This window comes from Mesoplodon mirus, assembly GCF_964341445.2.
Source record: "Mesoplodon mirus genome assembly, chromosome: 7".
NCBI lineage: Eukaryota > Metazoa > Chordata > Mammalia > Artiodactyla > Ziphiidae > Mesoplodon > Mesoplodon mirus.
Window position 1 is genome coordinate 73,544,992 of NC_138983.1, and position 27,677 is coordinate 73,572,668.

Consider the following 27,677-nt stretch of genomic DNA (forward strand, 5'->3'; position numbering starts at 1 on the left):
TTTGTTCAGTGAATGAAAGCATCAAAAGTTTTTCTCATGGCTCAACCTACAAATCCCTAGAAAAGATATAATCAACGATTTCACTGTGAACTTTAACCAATTAATATGAAATACAAAAGTATGTCCTTGGAAATAAACTTTGAGAACAACTTTATTTTGTAAATTTTCAAATAGCAAATCTGAGAGAGAGGAGATCAGATGAAGGAAGAGATTCATCCAAGTCAAGAAACTAGAATTTTGCAAGAATCCAAGGATGTGTTTGCCAATGACTTTTGATAGAAAAATTCACTGTACATTCCAAATAGGGTTAAATGTGTTGTTTAGGACACATCCTATGGAAAAACCTTGGGTTGTCCTCTGTTTTTCATGCTGAATAAAAAACTCAAAGGACAAGTAGGATTCTTGATTGAAGGCAACTTTAACTGTGTGTCTTTTGTTGCCTTAAAATCTCTAAAGATTAGACTCAGAAGCAAAGTCTTAAAAACTATATAGTGTCTTTTAGACACTATAAAGTGTCTTTTAGGTAAATAAGATATAAAGATTAAACTAACCCCATAATATTTAATTTTGCGAATTGACATTGTATCTTTGTGATTTGCAAATAGCAGGATCTCTTGTGGTGCTTTAAATCTCTATTATAGCACTTTTTCTTTGTTCCTTATGTTCGGTCCATTGTCATTTATTTTTTCATTCATTCATTCCCACAGACTTTTACTGGGTACTTTCATAATGCTTGACATTCACTTTTTTTTTTTTTTTTTAGTTTCTGCTTTATAACAAAGTGAATCAGCCATACATCTGTTCCCACATCCCTTCCCTCATGCATCTCCCTCCCTCCCACCCTCCCCATCCCACCCCTCCAGGCAGTCACAAAGCACCGAGCTGATCTCCCTGTGACATTCACTTATTATTCCAAGAAATGTAAACCTAAGATGTTGTCTCTATTCTTGGAAAGTCTGCATTTGAGGGATGGACACAAAAGGGAAATAATGCTATGCTTAAATAGATGTGTGTGTACATAGTGAGGCATTAGGGAGGGAGGACTTGTATGTCTGGAGGAGTTGGAGAAGGTGATATCAGTCAGGGTTTGAAGGATGAGTGTGTGGTATATACCTCTTCCTCTTGTTTGAGAGCTCCTGGGTTTCAGGAATCACATCTTCTTCACCTTTGCATCTGTTTTGCCACTGCCACAATACAAATATCATCCTTGACATGTATTTTCAGCTCAGCCAATATTTAGAGAATTGAATAAATACATTATTATGTATTATTATTATACATTATTCAAAATGTATAAATACATTATCTTCCTTTCTCCGTTCATCAATGACATGATGTGATAGAAGAGTGACAAGTACGGGTTCTAGCTCATTCTGAACCTGGTTTCACCATATGTTAGCTATTTGACCTGGGCTATCATGTGATTCATTATGTAGCAGACACTTGGATACAAAAGTGAATACTGTAGGTTCCACTCTCAAGAATCCTCCAACATCTCTTGTTTCCTCTGCTACATTTTCAGGTCTGTGCTGGATTAAACTGAGATTTAAACAAAATCCTAGGATTTGTTATAGGAAGGAAAAATGATTTTTTTATTTGTCTGTTTCCTTGGCAATGTCTGACACCGTGTGATGCACCCAGGCTCACTGTGATTTATCAGAATTCCTTGAGACGGGGCCAGATTCCATGGTGAACTCACAGAGACCCCGTTTCCGGAGCATCTGTCTTGTTTGTTTGCCCGTAGCAAGTGCTAACTGGGAGAAACAAATCTCTTAGGACAAAGGCAGCCGCAAGCCATTTAACAGTTTTTAAAGTTCCCAAAGTATCACTGAAAAGCCTCCAAGTGTTTTCTGTACTTGGGTTTGTGGTTGTTGCTTTTTTTTTTTTTCTTTTTTTTTTTTTGTAGTACGCGGGCCTGTCACTGTTGTGGCCTCTCCCGTTGCGGAGCACAGGCTCCGGACGCGCAGGCTCAGCGGCCATGACTCACGGGCCCAGCCGCTCCGCGGCATGTGGGATCTTCCCGAACCAGAGCACGAACCCGTGTGCCCTACATCGGCAGGCCGACCCTCAACCACTGCGCCACCAGGGAAGCCCATGTGGTTGTTGCTTTTAATACTACTGTGACTATACAGAAGAAATAGCCAGTTTTATGAACACGACGAAAATATAAGCACCTCTCAAGTACAGCCTGGTTTCATATAAAATGAAACTGTTGGCTTCAGCTGTAGACCTGGCCCACGAAATAGAAATGTGCAGCCTTGTTTGCAGGTGCTACTGTGTGATAAGCCCTGGTTATTCCCAGTGAAGCCCCAGGATCTTCTGTGTGCAGTGCAGCTCCCAGGCAAGGAACACCTCCACTACTTTTCTAATTTTCCGTATAAGCCAGGAATACCCCAGTGTCTCTGGGGTAATTGCAGATGTATAATTTGACTGGTTGTATTCACTCCCTATAAGAGTCTCCCATGCTACACAGATAACTTATATCCTGCTGGATCATGGAAGCTTTACTAGTTTCTCTTATTTCGTTTTGGGAATAAAAATATCTTGAATTGAAAAAAAATATTTGCACATCATTCAGTACTCCCGCTCCTCCTAGAAATTTCCTGTAGAATTGAGAGCAGGAGGAATTATTTGTAAGATGTTCAGATAATTTATCCTCCAAACTGAGTTGGTTTTGAGAATGAAAGAGGCAGCAGGTGACAAGGAGACCAACCAGGACATACGACTTCTTTGGTTATTTGAGAAGTTTTGCTTTTGTATGTCCTGGTTTCCTGACACCCTAACTGTGGCTAGATGGTTGTTACCTAAACATTGTCATTAGTCTAGAAATCACAGGGTCTGTGTGGATCATGACAGACTTTCTGGAAGCTTTGGAAATAAATGTCTGAGGCAAAATTTGTTGCTGCTTTGTTACAGAGAGTTATCTTTCAGCCTGTCGTAGAGCAGTTATCTCTGAAAATCGGTCTTCTAGTTATGTCTGTTCCTCTTGGTGACCTGTATTTAGAAATAACCAAACTGACTTCATAACTTAGGGCTCGGTTCTTCCCCTCTGTGAGACATGGCCTCAAGTCACTTCTCTGTTTCAATTTATGAACATTTTAGTGATTCAAGGTGTGTCCCACTGAACCACACACCTGTAAAATTTCAGAAATGAAAACATAGTTGTTGAAATTTTATTGTTTGGAGACAATTGTTTGGAGATTTATAATAAATTTATAAATTTATAATAAATGCACACACAACCTGACTGCTATAGCTGAAGGTGCTATAGAAGCACTAGGTCCTGTAGCCTGATTGCATTTAGAAAGCTGAGGGATGCTGTATGTCAAAGGACTGCATGAACTTAATGACACAGCCATAAAGGAAGAAGATGGCAGTTGGCAGAAAAAGGCCAGGATGGAGTTGCCCAGAATAAAGAGCTGCACCTTTCCTCTCTTTACTTGGCTGGAATGCTATGAGATGAGACTGGCAGGTTTCAAACTACATTCACAGCCTTATGCACAACTCAGGACTTTTCAGTATAATAGATACACTGGTAGCTGATGCCTACAGCAGGGCACTGCTGAACAGGACTCCAAAGTGCGTTGTATCCGTTATGTGTTATATCTTAGTATTAATTAAATTTCTATTTGTATAGGACTGCTGTAGTTCAGGTGTTTCTAGGAGGACTAGGGGGGGATTCCCAGCCAGCAATGGCTATATTCCAAGAAATAATTACCTGGAGAGATTCTGTGAGATGAGCTGAGCCTGGCATGACGATTGACAGCTCATCGTTCTGCAGTGGTGTCATTCTTCTGCAGCTCAGAGGCAAGCCTTTGGGCTAGAGAATCCAGGCATTTGCTGATTCTAAGAAGCCAGATTCTAGAGCAAATAGAGCCCAGAAAACTTCTTTTCATCAGGCACGATTGAAGAATGAGGAGCTCTGGTTGACTATCACAAATCAAGTCCTTAAGTGAATCAGCAGTTTTAGAAAGAATTAGTACAGTGGTTCTCAAACTGTGCTCCCCCAAAACTTAGTTTCACAAGATATTATCCAAAGAAAAAGCATTCCTCGGCCAAATAAATTTGGGAAACAGTGCATATTATGATTCTGCTAAGTTTTGCAGGGCATATAAATATGATAAGTCTCTGAGACTGAAATCTATAAAACATTAGTGTAACACCATTTAACCTAGAGTTTCCTGAACTTATTTGTTCACAGGTGTTTTCAAAGAATACCAATTAATATCTGGGATTACTATACTGAAATCTTTGAAGCAGAGAAGAGTCATATACTCTGAATAACAAAACTGTGCCAAACCTCCTCAATTTAGTTTCTGGTGATTCAGAAACTAACAGCCTGTGCTGTTAGGAATGTGTTCATGACCATCAGTTCTCATTCATTGTTCAGTGTATGAGAAAGCATCCAAAAAATGAAGCTTTCAGGTTGTTTGTTTAGATTCTAGGAAAAAAAGATGGGATACAGTTTTTCCTGTAACTTTATTTTAGGTGACTAACCAGTTTTAAATGATATGTTGACACGAGCATGTTTTAGGTGTTTATTGAAAGGTTAGTGTCAAAAGAAATTAATGTCCTGGCGGGCTTGTGTTTTTCTCTGAGGCAGATATTGATGAATGTACAGAGGGGATCACTGAGTGCCACAACCATTCCCGCTGCGTTAACCTGCCAGGGTGGTACCACTGTGAGTGCAGAAGCGGTTTCCATGACGATGGGACCTATTCACTGTCCGGGGAGTCCTGTGTTGGTAAGCAGCTTTCAGCCATGCCCTCCATCCATCTGGACCTTTGCAGGAAGGACAGCCTGCTTTGGTAGCCTGTTCAGCTCCCAGTGTTAAGATATGACCCCCCACTGGTTAAACTCATCAGTCTTCAAATTTCCTCCCTCTACAATTCAGGGATCAGCCCAAGGATTAGGCAGTGCAGGGTTTTAGAACTATTATACAGAAACTAGGGCAGTCAGAGGACAAAGCCTGGGTCTGTAGTCTGTGGCTTTTAGTTCTTTCTGAAGGAAACCATGATGACTTGCTGGAATTTTTCACAGTTTAAGATACAGCTGTGGGAGAAGAGGGAATATTGAGGGACTTAGAAAGTTTAGTTTAAATCTCGGCTCTTGTACTACAAAAGTCACTGTACCTCTCTGAGCCTTCTCCTGTGAATACATAAAAATGTGGATAATAATGCACATATATTTTTAGATTTAAATGGGATACCATAATATTTAAAGATTATAAGCTTTGGATTGATGCACAAATATGATAGAGTCAAGTTAACCTTATTATTGTTGCTATTACCACTGCTATCATCTTTGCAAGGTCTCCTTTAATCACTTTTCTGCTTGCAGTTCTGTTAACTGCTGGACAGAGGAAGTTAACAGATGGAGTTCTTCCCCTTCAAGACCTTATACCTTTCACAAAATCCAAACAACTGATCAAAAATGTAATCGTCTCAGGGGCTTCCCTGGTGGCGCAGTGGTTGAGAGTCCGCCTGCCGATGCAGTGGACACGGGTTCGTGCCCCGGTCCGGGAGGATCCCACATGCCGCAGAGCGGCTGGGCCCGTGAGCCATGGCCGCTGAGCCTGCGTGTCCGGAGCCTGTGCTCTGCAACGGGAGAGGCCACAACAGTGAGAGGCCCACGTACCGCAAAAAAAAAAAAAAAAAAAAAAAAAAAGTGATCGTTTCCATGAGAACCTTGGCCAATCCAGTTATTTCATGTCATGTGGACTCAGCTGAATTCTTAATGCTGATTTGGACAGACCCAGAGGGCAAGCATCCTGACCATGGGTTCTCAAAGTTCAGAATGCTGAATTCAAAAATGGAAATTTGACTTTGCTCTCTGCATATCTGCATCTTATTTTTTCTAGAGGTTGCTCCTGAGAACCAGTCAGTGTTTTTTTACAACTTTTCCCCTAAGATTGCTCTGAAGCAACGATGAACTGGGGAACAATGGGCACATGGCATGAATTGTCCATTGAAACGTTAGCATTACTGTTGAGAGGCACGCAGTGTAGTTGTTAGAGGCATAGACCCTTGAGTCAGACTCCCTGAAGCCAAATTCCAGCTCTGCCATTACTAAGTAGGTTGCAAGGTCTTAACTAAACTCTACCTCATTTGTCTCATCTATAAAATGGAAATGTTCACGTTCCTGCATATTCAGCCCTCTGCCCCACATCTCTCCGTGTTTCTTTTATTGTTAAAACGATGATTTGCAACCTCAGGGAGAGGTTTGCATCTATCCTCGGTCTTCATATACTTCCTTTACACATGGCCAGGAGCTGAAGTATGTGTACAACTCAGAGTAAATAGATGTTATGTGAACAGGGATAGATCAAATGGCTGTTTTTGGATAGAAATATAGAATATTGACATATGCAATATTACATTTGGGGGCTAAAGATAAAAATTTCATTTTTAAAAACAGTACTTAACATCAATAAATAGGTGACTCTTAGCTTTTTTGTGCATAAAAGACCTTAAACATGACTTAGTTGATCCAATTTGATGACTGCCTGGACCTACCATGGTGTCGCACACTTCTGTGCCTTTGCATGGGCCGACCCCGCTGACTGGAATGGAACAGAGCTCTGAGTCAAGGAGCTCTTCGCCTTGATCATGTTGATTCACATGTGAATTTTTGTTCATTTTCCTAACTTCAGCTCAGGTTTCACTGGGACCCCATGAAGCATTCTTTGATGTCTTCATAGGAGTTATCACTTCTCGCCTCTCTAGCTCTAGAGCTTTTACCCCAGCATATGTTTCTGTAGCTTCACTTGTTGCACTACCATTCAGTTTATTTGCTCTTGGGCTAGTCTGTGAACATGAAATGAGGTTTATTCTTCTGTCTCTCCAGAGAGACCCTTTGGTAGTTGGTGTGCAGTAAATGGGAAGATGCAACCACAGTTCATGTGTCCAATAAAGAAATGCAATCTCAGAGAGGGTGACACCCTGCTTCCAGCCGCGTAGCTTGTTTGGTACAAGTCGAGACTCAAGCCTAGGTCAAGGGTGACTCTATGTCCCAGATGCTGGGGAAAGTACCACTTTATACCTATTGTTCTGATGTAATTATCAGTCGTGCCCTGTCACTGTCATAAATGTCCCTGTTAGAATGACAGATGTCATGGTCACCTCACCTGCTGATTTCTCTCTGCCATGCTGAGTGACGTGCCTGGGGAACAAAGTTCTGCCATCCCCAGGGATGCACTTTCTTCATCCATGAACTGCTTCCTGCTCTGCCCAGGAAAATGTCGGTGAACTGGATTCCTTGGCAAGGAACTAGGGTTGTTTTTAGTAGTAACATATTTTCTGAATTCGCTTTCATTTCCTCACCTTTAAAAATAGCTTTGTATATGGGTCTTACTAAGAACAGAAATCTGACCATCATTTAGGTTATTTTTGGTAGTTGAGAGCACTGTTGGTTCAGAATATTTCTTGGTGTAATAGATGTATAAATCTGATCATGTCACTTTCTTGTTACATCCTTCTAACACCTTCCCATTGAATGTAAATAAATTTCTAACTTCTTTGCATGGTCTTCCTCCAGGCTTTAGGTGACATTGTCCCTGCCCACTTATTGGGCTTACCTCTTATATATGTTAGCCTTTCTCATCTTTTCATGCCTTGAACATGACAGTGAACTCATCCAGTTTCAGGGCCTTTGCCTTTGCTGTTCTCTCCATCTGGAACACTCAACACCTGTTTCCTTGCATGGTTGTCTTTTTTTTTTTTTTTTTTGAAGTATAGTTGATTTACAATACTGTGTTAGTTTCATGTGTACAGTATAGTGATTTGTTTTCTTTTTCTTTGCAGATTATATTCCATTAAAGGTTGTTACAAGATATTGGGTATAGTTCTCTGTGCTATGCAGCAAATCCTTGTTATCTATTTTATGTATAGTAGTTTGTATCTGTTAATCCCATACTCCTATTTGTGCCTCCCTCCCTTCCTTTCTCTTTGGTAACCATAAGTTTGTTTTCTATGTCTGTGAGTCTGTTTCTGTTTTGTATATAGACTCATTTGTATTATTTTTTAGATTCCACATATAAGTGATATCATATAGTATTTGTCTTTCTCTGACTTATTTCACTTAGTATAATATTCTCTATGTCTATTCATGTTGCTGCAAATGGCAACATTTCTTTCTTTTCATCGCTGAGTAATATTCCACTCTGTGTGTATGTGTGTGTGTGTATATACATACATACACACCACATCTTCTTAAGCCAATCATTTGTTGATGGGCACTTGGGTTGCTTCCATGTCTTGGCTATTGCAAATAGTGCTGCTCTGAACATTGGGGTGCATGTATCTTTTTGAATTAGAGTTTTCATTTTTCCAGATATATACCCAGGAGTGGGATTGCTCGATCATATGGTAACTCTACTTTTAGTTTTTTAAGAAACCTCCATACTGTTTCCACAGTGTCTGCACCAATTTACATTCCCACCAACAGTGTAGGAGAGTTCCTTTTTCTCCACACCCTCTCCAGAACTTGTTATTTGTAGACTTATTTTTTCATTTAATTCTTAGCTCGAATGCCACTTGTTTGAGGAGACTCTCCCTGACTATTTTATCTGAGGTAGTTGCTTCATTATATCACTCTCTTTTATATCTTTTATAGCATTTTTTTGTTTACAAATTTATTGTGCATATACATATGTGTAATTGTCTCCTGACACAAATGTACAGATTCTCTGAGGGCAAAGACCTTGTCTATGTTTCACCACTGTACACACATTTCATCATGTATACACAATGTAGGCACAAATTAGGCATCAATGCATATATGTCAAATGATTGAAGGAATAGATAAAACTGTATCAGGTCAAATGTATTTTGTATTTGGTTTGACACAACTAGTTGTGTAGATTGCAGTGAGTAACATAAGATGTTAAATATCACAAAATCATGTGAGTCTTTCGTTTCAGAAACATAATATTTATTAAGAACAACCATTACACCAGTACTGGGTTAAGTCTTCTGGGAATATGAGTATAAAGAAGATAAGATCTCTGTTCTTGAAGGATTTATAACTTGAAATATTTTGAATCATAATAACCTATCTTAATGGCACTGAAAATTAGCACATAAAATAAGCCCTAAGTAACATCAGCTACTAATGCTTACATTTAAAAGAAATAGCAGCATCTAAAACAATCGTTTAAAAACCTCTTTTAAGTGTTTTAGCAACGTGCACTCAGCTATGCTTTTTCCCCAGACAATAACAGGGATGGCATATGTTGGAATCTAAAATATGGCAATTATAGGCTTTTAGGGCAACAGTCACCTGACACTCCATGCCATTTTTTGTTAGATGAGGTTAACACCTGCTCTACTGACTTCATCAGTTACTGGAAGCATCGAACGTTACTAACATCATAAAGAACGGCACTCTTGCAACAGTTACTGTTGCCTCTTTCTGCTAAAGTAGATCATATAATTGAAGAAATGACTAGTCTAGGTATTGTAGAGACAGACAGAATCGCCCTTCTTGAGAAGTTTATCAGAGTCTCCTCTATCTTCCTCTTTCTCTCCCATTTGCTTGTATATGTTTATAAGTCCAGGGGAGATGGGCACACACAGGTTTGCTAGCTGGAATTTGTAGATGAAGATGACAGGGGTACCTTATTACTGTGGGGTCCGGTGCACTTTGTGTTCGGGTGCAGTGGTGGGAGTTCAGTGACTCTCAGTTTTCACATAGAAGCTGCGAGCAGTTCCTTTCTATCTGGGCACAGTTATCTGGGTCATTTAGAAATGAACACTAATGTATAATCAACAATGCCATGTCTAAAGAGCAGGATTTTACATATTTTGAAAATGAGATTCAAATTCCCTTGGATGTCAATCTGTCTCCGTGATCTTGCTTCTGCCTTTGAATCTTTATTTTCCTCTGCTCGCTCTCATCTCCCACATGAATCCTCAAGCCTCCGCAAATATTTCTTCCACTCTTCCCAAACCCTACACTCTTTACTCCTTTGCTTGTATGCTTTTCCCTGACCATCCCTCTATCCCCATTTCCACTTGTCAAAATCCTGATGAAGTTTTACACCCTAAACTAGTGATTCTCAAATGTGTTTCACAGTAGATTCACGTGAGTAGCTTTTTAAAAATACTATAATGGGGCGTCACACACCTGGAGAATCTGATTCAGTTGGTCTGTTATGGGATAGATTGAGGTCATTTTTTTAAGGTCTACAAGTGATTAGAAAGAATAGTCAATTAACATAGAGAACCACTGTCATATTTCTCTAATAATAATAATAAAAGGCCTACCTCTTCTATGTTCTCATAGCCATGTGTTTGCGCGTGTTGTATGGAATTTATCAGATTAAGTTTGTTGTTGTCATCAGTTCTTTATATCCTGCAGTACAGCTGAGGTCTTTTTGTATCTTCTATAGATTTGTATTGAATTAACTTGTATTGTTCATGCAATTTTGTCATTATTATCAAACAAAATTTTCAAATCCTGGTAAAATCCATTTTGTTGATGACGGACTTGGGGATAACATATAGCTCTTCCTATGGGACGCAGCACCTCTTGGCCTCCCATTATTGCCTCCTCTAAAGGGACTTGGTTGTGTGAGGCAGGTTCCCAGACTCTGGAGTCTGTTTTCTGGTCACTGTAAACAGCCCAGTGAGTATTTACTTGTCAGAGCAGCTGCTGCAACTGACGTGAACTTGCAGAGCAACATAAAACAACCAGAGAATGTTCCACTGGAATCTCTTGGGAAGGAGAGTTCACTTTTTATTGATTGAAGCATCAGGGCTGATTGAAATAGTCTAAGAATGATTTGGGTTCTGCTGTCAGTGTCTAGTTCTCATAGGAGTGGAGGTAAAAAAAAAAAAGGGCTAGAGGGGGCTTCCCTGGTGGTGCAGTGGTTGAGAGTCCGCCTGCCGATGCAGGGGACATGGGTTCGTGCCCCGGTCCGGGAAGATCCCACATGCCACGGAGCGGCTAGGCCCGTGAGCCATGGCCGCTGAGCCTGCGCGTCCGGAGCCTGTGCTCCGCAACGGGAGAGGCCACAACAGTGAGAGGCCCCCGTACCGCAAAAAACAAAAAGAGCTAGAAGCTGGAGATGCTCCCTGTGACACACCTCACTGCGGGGGATGGAGGATTATGAAACCTTAGCCGGTAACAGTGTGATACAGGAGAGGCAGGTTTCCAGTATATACTTATAGGATTGTTGGGATTCAAACCCCAGCTGGGCCGCTTTCTAGCTGAGCCACATTTGGCAAACTATTTAACCTCTCTCTCTAAACCTTAGTTTCTTCAGCATACAATGATTAAAATAATATTTCCTGGTGGAATTTTTTGTAATATAAGTGTTCTTATATGCCAATATCCTAGCACGTAGTAGATGATAATAGTCAACATTTAACTTCCCTTCGCCTAAATCTCTCATCTGTCAAATGAAGACAGCAACAGTGGTATTAATAAGAGCCAACATTTATCGAGCGCTTACTTTCTGCCGGGCACTGAGCAATTTACAGAAGTGCCGACCTCATAAATTGCTCTGGAGTCATTGTGAGGATTAAATAAGCTAACATATTCAGCACTTGTGTTTTTAAGTGCTCGGTAAATGTGAGCTATTATCATGAACTGAGCACCTACACTATGTGCCAGGGAACTTCATGCACTACATAATTTAGTTCTCACAGCTGTCTTAGGAGAGAAGCCCTTTTACTGTCACCATTTTAAAGGTGAGGGAAATAAGGTCCCAGGGATTAAGGTAATTTGTCCCAAATTCCACAGCCAGTAAGGGGTGCACAGAGGCTGTAATCCAGGTGCCTTTGATCCCACATCTTCTTTCTGCTTTTAGTATAACACTGTAGAGCTGTCTGGAGAGGAGGAGACCTGTGATGAGCCACAGACAGAGGAGCTGTTAAGCAGAGCAGCTAGAGGTCAATGAGACAAGGCAAAAAGAGAATGAGGGAGTATAACTGAGACCCAGACAGTGTTGCTATATTCTGTCTGAATCAAGCGCATTGTGGAATTGCTTTATCCGAAGGACTCAAGGGCTGTGTCTTCGGGCCCTCCTGCTAGACCAGGGGCAGGATGTCAAGGTGGCAGGTTCTTGACAGGTAATCTGATAGCATCTTAGCCTTAACAATAGTATCACCTGGCTATCCACTGACCCGATTACCTTCCCTGCATTTTTGATGATATGAATCCCGAGTAGAAAAGGAAAGGAAGGCGTGGGGAATAAAGGGTATGAGAAACGGTGGTAAGTAGATTTTTAACTAATTATATTTGTTCATTCATTCATTTATCCTCCGCTGCTTGAAAGTAATTAGTATATACAAAGAACACACATTCAGTAGGGTTATTAAAATAAAAATATTTGAAAAATACAGAAAATATACTAACCATGAGAGTTAACAAAGACATTTATGAATATCCTGACAGGCAGAGCAAAAAGGAAAGCATGATTATATGAACTGGTCTAATCTGGAAGGAGTTCGCATAAAGTCTTTAAGCAAAAAGGCTCAAATGTGCTTTTTCTCTGTTCCAGAGCAGAGATATGCCAGGGTGGTGAAAGCATCTTTGTGGATCACAGTATTTCAAGCTAAGAAAATTTCAGAGACAGAGGCATACACACCAATCTCGGAACACTCATTGGATTTTCTCTTTGCCAAACAATAAAACCCAACCATGCATAAAGTATTTTCATTGAAACAGCTCCTGCCCCAACCTTCCTTGATAATATTTAATGATCTCTCATTAACTTCAAAATTGATATTTGTTGCCAAAGAACTTAAGGTTTGGTTTTCATCCAAGTAATGAACTATCTAAGAGACTTCCCAAAGGCAGACACCACCTGGCCATGTCGCTGTTTAAATAGCTTTATGCATCTAACTAGCAGTGGTGTGAAGTATGTGGGGCTGTGGTCTGGGGACTCAGGGGAGCTCAGTTGCTTGGCACAAAATTGCCACCTTCAAATGGACAGAGAGACCAGGGACAGACACCACCTGGGTATGGAATGGATATGGAATAGGATTGGTATAGTCAGGACACAGGATGGAGAGGATAAGAACATTTCCCAACATCTAATAGAGGGGATATTCTGGGTCCCCCAGAAAGGGTCTTACAGTGGATATTAACACACAGTTGCAAATGTTAAATCAGATGAGAAATGTGTCTCATCAGACCCTCTGCAAGTTTCCTTCAAATCCAGCCATGCATATATAAGCCTGGAGCTGTTTAACTGTAAGTTAAATTGGATATATTTGGGGGACTTCTCGAGGAAGGCAAATGTTCCTCCTCAGTTTTGGTGATAAACATTTCAAAAATATAATTTCACAAAATGATGTCAGAATAGCATTCATCACACTAAACTCAGGCGTGAACGCAAAATCCATTGGTCACCCTCTGCCTATCTGGGCTGACACAACAGGCCTATGTGATATTATCCACTTCAGCTCTGGAACTGAAACAGATATCTCAGGGAATTATTCCAACAGACCTCAAACTAACAATAGGGTCTATCCTCTAAGCCACCCCTGGCCCTGATTAATATCTTTTCAGTGACAAAACACCTTCCTAATGGAAGCTGTGACCAGCCATGCCTTGAAGCAATGCACAGTGCATGGAGAGCCAGGGACCTCAATTCTAATCCAAGTGAAGACCACCTGGGTGATAATGAAGAGGAGGAAAACTAGCAAACTATTAAAAAAACAACTCTTCACAAGGATTGCCATGTTATACTTATTATATCCACAAAAATAAGCCTGCTGTGGTCTTAGCACTGTTAGGTGATACGAAGGATCCAGAGAATTCACCCCTAGGGACTTTAAAACACCAAGCTGGAGACAAAAATCAACATACGTGAAACAACCAATAGCATTCTGATACAGGTTATAATCTTATAATTAACTGTAAAATTATAGGGTCAACACTGTATGTAGGTAATTAGGGAGGAGAGTGCTCAGAGAGGATCAAAGAACAGTCATGCCAGATTGCATGGGGGTGATTAGACTTGAAGGATGGAAGGGTTTATGTGGTTTATAGATATAAAAATTAAAAATAAATATTAATAATAGGGAAGATTGATTACTTCATGTTCTAGTCACTCTTCTAAAAACTTCACATTTTCTAACTCATTTGATCCTCAAAACAACTTCATCAGGTGGGAATTTTGATAGTCTCTACTTTATGGACAGAGAAACTGAGGCACATAGATGTTCCATAAATTGCCCATGGTCATCCAGCTATTAACTGGTAGATTTCTTCTTCCAGAAAGGGTTAATCAACGTCCTTTCTAGGAACTGTGTACGTGTTTAATATTTTTGAAATATTAAGCAACAGGAATATTGCTTTCTTTATTGCCCATTAAGATCTTGCTGCAAAAAATGGTACTATAAAAGCCATATTTTTATTTATTGAATGCCAACTGTGTGTCATTTCACTTTCAGAAACCCCTTGTAGGTAGCAAATGAGGAGAAACACATCAAGCAGCGCAGCCATGTGTGAAAGAGCCCATGTTCTTTCTACTCCCCCAATGGCCTCTGTCAATTGTATATTAATTGTAGATAATTTACAAAAGGATTAAATTAAGGTGTGAGTAGTGATCATTATTCAGATAATTGCCTCATTTTCTACTTCACTGTGTGCTTATAGATACATACCTGGTATAAAGTCCATAATTTTTAAATTTAGTTTATCTTACATGTGTGTACAGAAGGAACTAAGGTTTTACTCCATATCAGTGTATTCTGGGGGGTCATCACATATCTGAACGAAAGAGAGAGATCTAGGATGATGGCCATCTAAGAGGTCACCTGAGTATATCAGTCGTCAGTGTGTTCCCCTTCTGAGAGGTTGCCTCAAGGCTACGGGAACTTCTAATATTGCTACATGGTATCAGGTCACAGTCATGAAGATCCAGAGCTTATGAGTCAGAAAGACAGGCATACCTGAAGAGCTGCAGCTGGCTCGCACTCTGCTCAGCTGCTGAGGTGTGGCTGTTTGCTATCTCCTGTCCCCAGCTACACTGAACTAAAAAGCACAGCTCTGCTTCGTAGGCCTATATGTTTTGACTGGAGCCCGGTTTCTGCCTGGCAAAAGAGAGCAAGAACAAAGTGATTGTGACTAATTGAAGCTTTTCCTTTTCCCTGCAGTTGACATCAGTGGTTAAGACCAGACTGGGGTGATGCCTCCAACAGAGCATTTATCAAAGTCTGGATCTTAGGGCACTAATGCTGGGATATTTTGCAGCAAAGGCTTACTAGTAAATACATCTGGGAAATTCTAAATAGAGTTAAGGTGGTTTATCAACTGCAGGACTTTTCACAGCCTTTACACTGAGAGTGTCCAGCATTTCTTTGGCTTTAAACCCTTTTTTCCCCCCTAGGCATCCTATGGATTTGGCACTTCACAGAATATGCTAACTGAAAACTCAACTGAAAAAATGAATATAGCCTACTCTAACAATTTTTAGAAAACCTTATTTGTTCAGTATTATTGAATAATGTGCTGTTCCAAAGAAGGTTTTTGTTTGTTTTTTTCAGTTCTGCAACAAAATGTTTTGGGGCATATACTTGTCCTTTAAGTACCAGCAATTTTTTATATTATTATTTAATTTTGGTATAAGAAAATCTTTGAATATATGACCTTTTGTCTCTTGCATTCTTTTTTTTTCCTGTGATCATTAAAAATGTAAATCACTCAACTCTACTGTCCTGTACTGAGTGATCTTCTAAAGGCTTATTGGGGCATAGCTGTTTTGTCCCTAAGCTGAATTGTCCCAGTCCTTATGTTTTTGACAAACATATTTCTCCTTTGAATAAGTATTTTCTCTCCTTCATGTATTACCAGCCTAACCTGTACTTTTTAAAACGATACCAAGAAGATTGCTTTCCTTTCCACTGTGGTAAATGAAGACTTGGTAATCTGATGTCTCAGGCCACAATAACTCAGAAGGAGTAATTAGAAGCTAGTTGCCTCTTTAGGCTCTGGGGATGTAAAGAGGGGTGATGCAGGTCTCTGGGGTGCTCCATGACAATTCTACTTTGCATGAATCAGCCCAGTGGGAGTTCTGAGAAAAGGAAGCAAGTTGGATGGCAGCTGTGAGGAAGGCTGTATTGGAGACGGGGGCTGGGGGGGTGTCATAGTGGCTCATACAGAAGGAGTAACAGTTTATGATATACAAAGAAAAAGTGATATTTTCCCCTAAAATAAGTACTTTTCAATGCAATTATGGTTTTCTTTAAGGTCTTCTCTTTCAATATGAACTTGGCCTTTTTACAAAGATCAGGCAACAACAGAAGCACTTTGATTTTCTCCTACACCATGCAAAATCTTCTTCATGAGTTTTAAATGACTTTCTTTTCCTTTCTTCCTGAGGAGTTAGTCCCACATGAGTGACACTAGAATGACGGGGGGGGGGGGTATTCCTAAAAATAATTTCTTAACATTACTTCCTGTGAACTCAGTTTCATGTAGCTTAGGGCAGAGGTTCTAGAAGCGTGATCCTCAGACCAGTAGGATCAGCATCACCTAGGAAGCTGTTGGAAATGAAAATTCTCTACCCGCCCCCAGACCTACTGAATCAGCAAGTCTGGGAGTGGACCGGTGATCTGTTTTATAATACTCCCCCGTTAGTTGATTCTGATGCCCACTCATGTTTGAAAACCAGTTTGGTTTTTTGTTTCATTGAAAGGCTTCAGAGGGGTCCATGAATGCCCTGAATCTGTATGCAAGTATGTGTATATGTGTGTACATGCATCTTTTGGAGGAAACAGAACCATATTTTTCACTCGGATCTCAGAATGACACTAACTTTAGCAAGGTAAAAACCACTGCTTAAACATCAGGATCCAGCACTTGAGGGTCTCTTGCTGAAATTATTTGACCTGAAAGCCACACACATTATGTTTGCTTACAAGCCATTGGCTAGAAATAGCTGTATAGCCCAGTCTGAATGCATGAGTTCAGGGAAGTATAATTCTCTGTGTGCTCAGAAGAAGTAGTAAACCCTAAGTCTCTATCACATTTCCATACAATAAAAACTGTTGATCATAGATAGATAATAGATAGATAGATAGATAGGTAGACTGATGAAAAATTGACTAACTCCTCTTAGGGTTGGGGCATGTGGGGATGGCAATGTATATGGGAATTTTTCACAGAAAATATGATATTTTTCACTGGGTCTATAGGATGAGAAGGAAGTTTTCCAGGCAAAGTAGATATTAAGGTAACTTTCCAGGCAGGAATAGTAGTCTGATTGGAGACAGAATCATGGAAGAGATCTAATTATGTTCAAAGAATGGTGAGATTTCCATTGTGGATGAAGTACATGATATATATGGTCATGTTATGGGTGAGGAATGGCAAGAAAGAAGCCCTGGAAATAAAAGGTAGAGACCAGATTATGAAGGGTCTTGTGTTCTAAGCTAAGGAGTTGAAAGTTTTGAATTATTTCTTAAATATTAGTGTCTCTAAAGGTTGTTGAAACATCTATTTTGTCGCGACAACCCTGATACTTTTTAAGTAGCTATTTTTAATATAAAAGATAGCTATGTAAATAGAATAGTGTTTCCCACAAAGTTTCAAACCCTCTATCAGACATGTATCACTGTGATTTTCTATATCTGTGCAATTTTGCTTCTCCTGTTCCTTTTGCTTGGAATGTCTTTCTTCTGAAAAAAGTGAGGCCATCAGAATTAGATGGCTTTTGATCATGATTATTATCAAACAACTCCTGTGTGCTAACATTTTGTCCTGTAGTTCTTACAACAACTCTTCAGTTTCAGTATGATTCCTTGTTTTATAGAAAGAGAAAATGAAGAACAGAGAGGTCTGTTCTCTGCCACACAGTGAGTAAAATTTCGCAGCTGAGAAATTGATATGACTTACTAAAGCAGTTAGTTTATGGATACATATAAGTAAAATATTGATTCAAATTCAATTTTCTGCCAATTCCTAGAAATATTACCTTTTAGCAGCTGAAACTGGGTCATTTTCCTGCTAAAAAGCCCTTGAGATAGTGAGAGAACGGTGTGATCTATTAATCTAGTTTCTCTTTGAAGAGGCCGAGGCAGGGAAAACAGGAAGGTGCTACTGTAATACCCCAAGCAGTAGAAATGGAGAGGGCTGAGTAAGCTACACTATGGGGTGGATGGTGAGCATTCTGTATGCTTCAATTAATTGTAATTTTTTTTAAAGAGGGACCTTGCCTTCGTTGTTTTGGTATTACCTTTTACATATAGTGAGCATCAGTTCATATTTGGAGGGTCTATGTCTTGGCTGCTGTGTTGGAGATTTACCATTTGGTCTTTGCAGAAAGTTTGTTTTCTACAGACTTGGGAGCCTGCCATCATGTGATGATGTGGGACAAGCCTGACTTGAAGTAAAGATGCCTCTATTTGTGTCCTAACTCAGAAACTTACTAGCTATAAGCCCTGAGCATGTTCCCGAATTTCTTATACTGGGGTACAGGTATTGCTGAAAGGGTACCCAGAGCTAGATGAGGAGTCTTGCTTTGCTCAGTGGTTTGAGGAGAAAATGATCTTTCTATCATAATCCTGACTAAGTGGCTGGATTGAAAAACTAGCAGGAAATATAGTTTTTAAAATAGAAAATATGAAACCTCAAATACGTTTCAGACCCATGGTTTCCCCTTTATGTATGTCCAGGATTCAGAAAAGTGAGCGTTCACTCTTTCCTACCATAGAGATAAACTCGGTAGAAATGTTTGAGAAGCAATGATCATTTGACACTCTGCTTGGTTCTTTTAGTGGGAGAACATGGTAATGCTAACGTTCTAAGAAGTTTTTTTGAAAGGACAAAGTAGATCATGATTTGAAAGGATTTTGAAAACCCTAAGGAGTACAGTGTATAAGAGTATAATAAATTATTGTTATTATACATAATAAAAGGATAGAAATCTGTTTCATAAAGACATGTTAACATGACTCAATAAAATGAGTCATGGCTGGGATACCAAAGCATCTGCAGGTTCCTAAAAAAGATATATGTAAAGAATTATCCACTGTTTGCCTGCTCCATTAAAATTTTCCCTTCCTAGGAGCAGGAATTTTGTCTGTTTTGTTTGCAATAGTATTCCCAATGCCTAGAACAGTGTGTAGCATATCATATGTGCTCAATAAATATTTGTTGAATAAATGAATTAATAAAAGGACTCTCAAAGCAATCATTTCTATTATTAATGAGGACACTGACCCTAACTGCTGCTTACTCTGAGGAGCTGAGCTGGACCACAAATGAATTGCAAGAATTCCTTTTGTTTATACTCGAGCAGCCTGAGTCATGTCAAAGATAAATAAAATCAGACTCAAAGTGGTAAGGACAGATTTTAATCAGCAATAAGCTACTGCAATAGAGAAGAGGGTCCAGTGTGAATTGAATTCAAATTAGATTTGTGCAGAGGTGACTGGGCATTCTAAAAGGAAAATGAGGGAGTTGGAAAGAGGAAAGTGGGGGCTTGAGTAGAAATAAGGAAGTGGAAATTTACAAAAAGCAGGAAAAGGTGTTGGTCCATATGAATCCCATCTGGGTTTGTTAACCAGCTGTTATTGAAGTTAGGTTTCTACTCTCCTACAGAGACTGGGAGGGGTGATGGGGGCCTATCTTCATTCAGGTGTTAGCTGGAACAGCAGAAAATTCTTTTGCAACTTTGAGCTTTCCCATGCAGGACCTTAATGGGACTGGAGCCGTTACTTTATTTATGCTGCCTTGAGCTGTTAGAAACTATGCTAGTGTTTGTTAATTTTTCTAATGTGGGGTGGACAAAATTATTTGTGCTAAGAGTCTGCAAGGTTTATAGGCCCAGGTTGAGGCCGAGTCAAGAAAAGGGCTCAGAGGAGCCTGACTAGAGTTTGCTCAGGGAGAGAATCTTTATCTATGGGCTCCATTGCTTTTCACTAGAAACGAACTTAGTTTGGGTTCTTATGGTTTTAGCTCCTGTAAGGTAAAAAACACAGAATGACAAATTCAAAATAAACAGAACTTGCCTCCCAAAAGTCTAGAGCAGATTGGGTTCAAGTTGCCTACTCTTTGCCTCATTTTTCCTTTGACTCTCCCCAAAGCCTTCTAGATCTTTCCAGAGACTATTCCTTCAAAAACAGGAGGCAGCCCCAAGTCTATTTTCACCAAATCAGTTGATTAGGAGAAGAAATATGAAGAGAGAAAGAAGATGAAAGAGAAGGAAGCATCTAAGAAAAGACACCGTGAGATCACATTAAGATTTATTTATAGCATGTTAGTCTTCTCTGTAGATACTGCCCTTCTTGGCATGGTGACCCAGATCTTTGTCCTAGATCAATGTTCTAACTTGCCTTCTGCTGGGACAACGCTTTCGGAAAAGCTTTGACCCCTTCTTCCTAGAAATCAGGGACCATAATAAAGAGAGTGGTGAAAAGAGACAATAAGTAAGAGACATGGACAGTCTTTGAATTCTTAGGGTCTGTAACCTGAATCTCATGTTATTTAGATTGAGACCTGGTTTTGAATTGTACCACTGACAATGGTGTTTGACCTTTGATTTCTATGTAAGTTGCAGGATGCTTCTAGTAGTAAATGAAATTACTTTGTAACCTCTCTGTGCCTACAGCCTTTCCTTGGCATAGAAGAGAGAAGAAATTATTTCTCATCTGTCAACTTGCTTGAAAGAATGGTTTGTTAAAATAGAGAGTTAGTTTTGGTTTTCACTTGGCTGGATTCCCCGTCCATATTTGTTACTAAGGGTAACATTGCCAGGCTTCAATGAAACAGGAAAACCATGCCGTTCCCTTCATTTCTTTCTCTCTTCAGCACCTGCTTGCACATACTCATTAAGAGAGACTAGGGATATTTCAATAAACAGTAAATGTCCAAGAAAATGGTTTCATTCTAAGAAATCTCTTTGTTATCCTGAAACTGTGTTCTTCCATTCATTTCCATCCTGTTCTCCATTTGTCACCAGTCATATTGTAACACTGGAATTACAAGCTCAGTCCTGCAAAGGTGAAAAGTAATCATATAAAGATGAAAATGGACAAGACCATAGAAAGTATTCTATATAAACCATATATTTTATTAAAGAGAAAACTGAGGCCCCCAAAGGACAAAGGTTGATCCATCAGATTCAAATTTAACACCTGTTTATGCACATCTAAGTAGACGAAAGGCACTGTAAAAGGTGCTGTGGGAAACACAAAGATAAATAAGACCATAATATTACTTCTGAATGACTAACGAAGATAGAAAAGTTCATTCCCAGCTAAGCATACAAGCTAACATAAAGGACATATAGGTAACATAAAACCAAAGGGCAGATTCCACACTAGGAACTCCAGCCAGAAGAGCCAGGTGCGAGGCCTCTGCACATGGCCCTCTGTGAGCAGGTGAAACCCAACTAAGCACAAAGGAAAAAAAAAAGCCATCACAGAGCTGTGACTATTTTTAAGGCTACTGTTTTTCTCTGTGGAACACTGCCTGTGGGGCAAAACAGGGAAAAATCATGTGATTCTAATGTGCAGCATGGAAGGAGAGCTACTGCAGGCCAGCTTCTCCAACTCTGAAGGCACTCCAGCTGTGTGGCTGACACGGTCTTGGTGCTCTGGCTGGGTGTCAGGCCTGAGCCTCTGAGGAGGGAGAGCCGAGTTCAGGACACTGGATCACCAGAGACCTCCCAGCCCCACATAATATCAATCAGTGAGAGTTCTCCCAGAGATCTCTGTCTCAATGCTAAGACCCAGCTCAACTCAACAACCAGCAACCTCCAGTGCTGGACAACCCATGCCAAACAACTAGCAAGACAGGAAAACAACCCCTCCCATTAGCAGAGAGCCTGCCTAAAATCATACTAAGTTCACCGACACCCCAAAACACACCACCAAACACAGTCCTGCCCACCAGAAAGACAAGATCCAGCCTCATCCATCAAAACACAGGCACCAGTCCCCTCCGGGCAGACACCAAAAATAACGGTAACTACAAACCTGCAGCCTGCAAAAAGGAGACCCCAAACACAGTAAGTTAAGCAAAATGAGAAGACAGAGAAATAGGGCTTCCCTGGTGGCACAGTGGTTGAGAGTTCGCCTGCCGATGCAGGGGACGCGGGCTCGTGTCCCAGTCCAGGGGGATCCCACATGCCGCGGAGCAGCTGGGCCCATGAGCCATGGCCGCTGAGCCTGCGTGTCCGGAGCCTGTGCTCTGCAACGGGAGAGGCCACAACAGTGAGAGGCCCGTGTACAGGAAAAAAAAAAAAAATATGAAGCAGATGAAGGAGCAAGGTAAAAACCCACGAGACCAAAAAAATGAAGAGGAAATAGGCATCTACCTGAAAAATAATTCAGAGTAATGATAGTAAAGATGATCCAAAATCTTGGAAATAAAATGGAGAAAATACAAGAAACGTTTAACAAGGACCTAGAAGAACTAAAGAGAAAACAAACTCATGAAAAACACAATAATTGAAATTAAAAACACTCTAGAAGGAATCCATAGCAGAATAACTAAGGCAGAAGAAAAAATAAGTAACCTGGAAGATAACATACTAGAAATAAATACCACAGAGCAGAATGAAGAAAAAAGAATGAAAAGTATTGAGGACAGGCTCAGAGACCTCTGGAACAACATTAAACATAACAGCATTTGAATTATAGGAGTCCCAGAAGAAGAAGAGAAAAAGAAAGGGACTGAGAAAACATTTGAAGAGATTATAGTTGAAAACTTCCCTAATATGGGAAAGGAAATAGTCAATCAAGTCCAGGAAGCACAGAGAGTCCCATACAGGATACATCCAAGGAGAAACATGCCAAGACGCATATTAATCAAACTGTCAAAAATTAAACACAAAGAAAAAATATTAAAAGCAGCAAGGGAAAAGCAACAGATGACATACAAGGGAATCCCCATAAAGTTAACAGCTGATCTATCATCAGAAACTCTGCAAGCCTCAAGGCAGTGCCAGGACATATTTAAAGTGATGAAAGAGAAAAACCTACAACCAAGATTACTCTACCCAGCAAGGATCTCATTCAGATTTGACGGAGAAATTAAAACCTTTAGAAAAGCAAAAGCTGAGAGAGTTCAGCACCACCATACCAGCTTTACAACAAATGCTAAAGAAACTTCTCTAGGCAGGAAACACAAGAGAAGGAAAAGACCTACAATAACAAACCAAAAACAATTAAGAAAATGGGAATAGGAACATACATATCAATAATTACCTTAAATGTAAATGGATTAAGTGCTCCAACCAAGAGACACAGACTGGCTGAATGGATACAAAAACAAGACCCATATATATGCTGTCTACAAGAGACCCACTTCAGACCTAGGGAAACAGACTGAAAGTGAGGGGATGGAAAAAGATATTCCATGAGAAAGGAAATCAAAAGAAAGCTGGAGTAGCAATTCTCATATCAGACAAAATAGACTTTAAAATAAAGACCATTGTAAGAGACAAAGAAGGACACTACATAATGATCACGGGATCAATCCAAGAAGAAGATAGAAAAATTGTAAATATTTATGTACCCAACATAGGAGCACCTCTATACATAAGGCAAATGCCAACAGCCATAAAACGGGAAATTGACAGTAACACAATCATAGTTAGGGGGCTTTAACACCCCACGTTCACCAACAGACATATCAACCAAAATGAAATTAAATAAGGAATAAAAAGCTTTAAATGACACATTAAACAAGATGAACTTAATTAATATTTATAGGACATTCCATCCAAAAACAACAGAATACACTTTCTTCTCAATGCTCATGGAACATTCTCCAGGACAGATCATATCTTGGGTCACAAATGAAGCCTTGGTAAATTTAAGAAAATTGAAATCACATCAAGTATCTTTTCCGACCACAACGCTATGAGACTAGATATCAATTACAGGAAAAAAAACTGTAAAAAATACAAACACATGGAGGCTAAACAATACACTACTGAATAACCAAGAGATCACCGAGGAAATCAAAAAATACCTAGAAACAAAGGACAATGAAAACACAACCTAAAACGTATGGGATGCAGCAAAAGCAGTTCTAAGAGGGAAGTTTATAGCAATACAATCCTAGCTCAAGAAACAAGAAACACCTCAAATAAACAACCTAACCTTACACCTAAAGCAATTAGAGAAAGAAGAACAAAAAAACCCCAAAGTTAGCAAAAGGAAAGAAATCATAATGATCAGATCAGAAATAAATGGAAAAGAAATGAAGGAAATGATAGCAAAGATCAATAAAACTAAAAACTGGTTCTTTGAGAAGATAAACAAAATTGATAAACCATTAGCCAGACTCATCCAGAAAAAAAATTGGAGAAGACTCAAATCAACAGAATTAGAAATGAAAAAGGAGAAGTAACAACTGACACTGCAGAAATACAAAGGATCATGTGAGGTTACTACAAGCAACCATACGACAATAAAATGGACAACCTGGAAGAAACGGACAATATCTTAGAAAAGCACAACCTTCTGAGACTGAATTAGGATGAAATAGAATACATAAACAGATCAATCACAAGCACTGAAATTGAAACTGTGATTAAAAATCTTCCAACAAACAAAAGCCCAAGACCAGATGGATTCACAGGCAAATTCTTTCAAACATTTAGAGAAGAGCTAAACACCTATCCTTCTCAAACTCTTCAAAAATATAGCAGAGGGAGGAACACTCCCAAACTCATTCTACAAGTCCACCATCATCCTGTTACCAAAACCAGACAAAGATGTTAAAAAAAAAAAAAAGAAAACTACAGGCCGATAACACTGATGAACATAGATGCAAAAATCCTCAACAAATACTAGCAAACAGAATCCAGCAGCACATTAAAAGGATCATACACCATGCTCAAGTGGGATTTATCCCAGGAATGCAAGGATTCTTCAATATGTGCACATCAATCAATGTGATAAGCCATATTAACAAATTGAAGGATGAAAACCATATGATCATCTCAACAGATGAAGAAAAAGCTTTTGACAAAATGCAACACCGATTTGTGATAAAAACTCTCCAGAAAGTGGGCATAGAGGGAACCTACCTCAACATAATACAGGCCAAGTATGACAAACCCACAGCCAACATCATTCTCAATGGTGAAAAACTGAAAGCATTTCCTGTAAGACAAGCAACAATACAGGGATATCCACTCTCCCCACTATTATTCAACATAGTTTTGGAAGTCCTAGCCATGGCAATCAGAGAGGAAAAAGAAACAAAAGAACTCCAAATTGGAAAAGAAGAAATAAAAGTGTCACTGTTTGCAGATGACATGATACTATACATAGAGAATCCTAAAGATGCCACCAGAAAACTATTAGAGCTAACCAATGAATTTGTAAAGTAGCAGGATACAAAATTAATGCAAAGAAATCTCTTGCATTCCTATACACTAATGATGAAAAATCTGAAAGAGAAATTAAGGAAACACTCCCATTTACCACTGCAACAAAAAGAATAAAATACCTAGGAATAAACCTACCTAAGAAGACAAAGGACCTGTATGCAGAAGACTATAAGACACTGATGAAAGAAATTAAAGATGATACAGACAGATGGAGAGATATACCATGTTCTTAGATTGGAAGAATCAACATTGTGAAAAATGACTCTACTACCCAAAGCAATCTACAGATTCAATGCAATCCCTATCAAACTACCAATGGCATTTTTCACAGAACTAGAACAAAAAATTTCACCATTTTTATGGAAACACAAAAGACCCCAAATAGCCAAAGCAATCTTGAGAAAGAAAAACAGAGCTGGAGGAATAAGGCTCCTGGACTTCAGACTATACTACAAAGCTACAGTCATCAAGACAGTATGGTACTGGCACAAAAACAGAAATATAGATCAATGGAACAGGATAGAAAGCCCAGAGATAAACCCACGCACATAAAGTCACCTTATCTTGGTAAAGGAGGCAAGAATATACAATGGAGAAAAGACAGCCTCTTCAATAACTGGTGCTGAGAAAACTGGACAGCTACATGAAAAGAATGAAATTAGAACACTCCCTAACACCATACACAAAAATAAATTCAAGATGGATTAAAGACCTAAATGTAAGGCCAAACACTATCAAACTCTTGGAGGAAAACATAGGCAGAACACTCTATGACACAAATCACAGCAAGATCCTTTTGGACCCACCTCCTAGAGAAATGGAAATAAAAACAAAAATAAACAAATGGGACCTAATGAAACTTAAAAGCTTTTGCACAGCAAAAGAAACCATAAACAAGATGAAACGACAACCTTCAGAATGGGAGAAAATATTTGCAAACGAAGCAACTGACAAAGGATTAATCTCCAAAATATACAAGCAGCTCATGCAGCTCAATAGCAAAAAAATGAACAACCCAATCCAAAAATGGGCAGAAGACCTAAATAGACATTTCTCCCAAGAAGATATACAGATTGTCAACAAACACATGAAAGGATGCTCCACATCACTAATCATTAGAGAGATGCAAATCAAAACTACAATGATGTATCACCTCACACGAGTCAGAATGGCCATCATCAAGAGATATGCAAACAGTAAATGCTGGAGAGGGTGTGGAGAAAAGGGAACCCTCTTGCACTGTTGGTGGGAATGTAAATTGATACAGCTACTATGGAGAACAGTATGGAGGTTCCTTAGAAAACTAAACATAGAACTACCACACGACCGAGCAATCCCCACTACTGGGCATATACCCTGAGAAAACCATAATTCAAAAAGAGTCATGTACCAAAATGTTCATTGCAGCTCTATTTACAATAGCCAGGACATGGAAGCAACCTAAGTGTCCATCAACAGATGAATGGATAAAGAAGATGTGGCACACATATACAATGGAATATTTCTCAGCCATAAAAAGAAATGAAATTGAGTTATTTGTCGTGAGGTGGATGGACCTAGAGTCTGTCATACAGAGTGAAGTAAGTCAGAAAGAGAAAAACAAATACCGTATGCTAACACATATATATGGAATCTAAAAAAAGAAAAAAAAGAAAAAATTGGTTTTCAAGAACGTAGGGCCAGGACAGGAATAAACACTGAGATGTAGAGAATTGACTTGAGGACATTGGGAGGGGGAAGGGTTAGTTGAGATGAAGTGAGAGAGTGGCATGGACATATATACACTACCAAATGTTAAATAGAGAGCTAGTGGGAAGCAGCCGCATAGCACAAGTAGATCAGCTTGGTGCTTTGTGACCACCTAGAGGCGTGGGATAGGGAGGATGGGAGGGAGGGAGACGCAAGAGGGAGGGGATAAGGGTATATATGTATCCATACAGCTGATTCACTTTGTTATACAGCAGCAACTAACAGAATGTAAAGCAATTATACTCCGATAAAGATGTTAAGAAAAAAAAACTGAAGGGCCGGAGTGTTCTTTTCAGTTGAGGGTGAAGTTTTGTTAACACGATTAAGCAATAAAATGAATGTAACAATAGAATGTGTAATGCATAGCCCAGTGTTAGGCATTTTAGTAATTTGTAAAAACATCTCTGTTGTACTCTCTGTGATGCAGATGCAGCTATAACACAACCTACCCTCCTACCCATAAGCAGATATGTAAAAACATATAAATCTAGGTTTTTTGGCGTGAATACTGTAGCTTCTCTGTGGAGTAATATTCTCTTTGGATAGTATTTCAATATTTAGATTTTTTATTTATTCTCTGCACTGTTCAGAATTGTATTGATTTTTAAACAGATGTAATCAC

General features: G+C 39.4%; 1 protein-coding gene across 3 annotated transcripts in view; it reads left to right on the forward strand.

Moving 5' to 3' along the window:
* NELL1 (neural EGFL like 1) overlaps positions 1-27,677 on the forward strand; it is a gene marked incomplete at both ends in the record, with an annotated part of 913,276 nt that overhangs the window by 816,584 nt on the left and 69,015 nt on the right. For 2 of the 3 annotated variants that reach the window (XM_082626303.1, XM_082626305.1), the window contains one exon: positions 4,604-4,744. The exons of the other annotated variant lie outside the window; for it this stretch is intronic. In XM_082626303.1, coding sequence (XP_082482429.1) covers positions 4,604-4,744 — 141 coding nt within the window. The remainder of the gene's footprint in view (positions 1-4,603; positions 4,745-27,677) is intronic. 3 annotated transcript variants of the gene reach the window in all.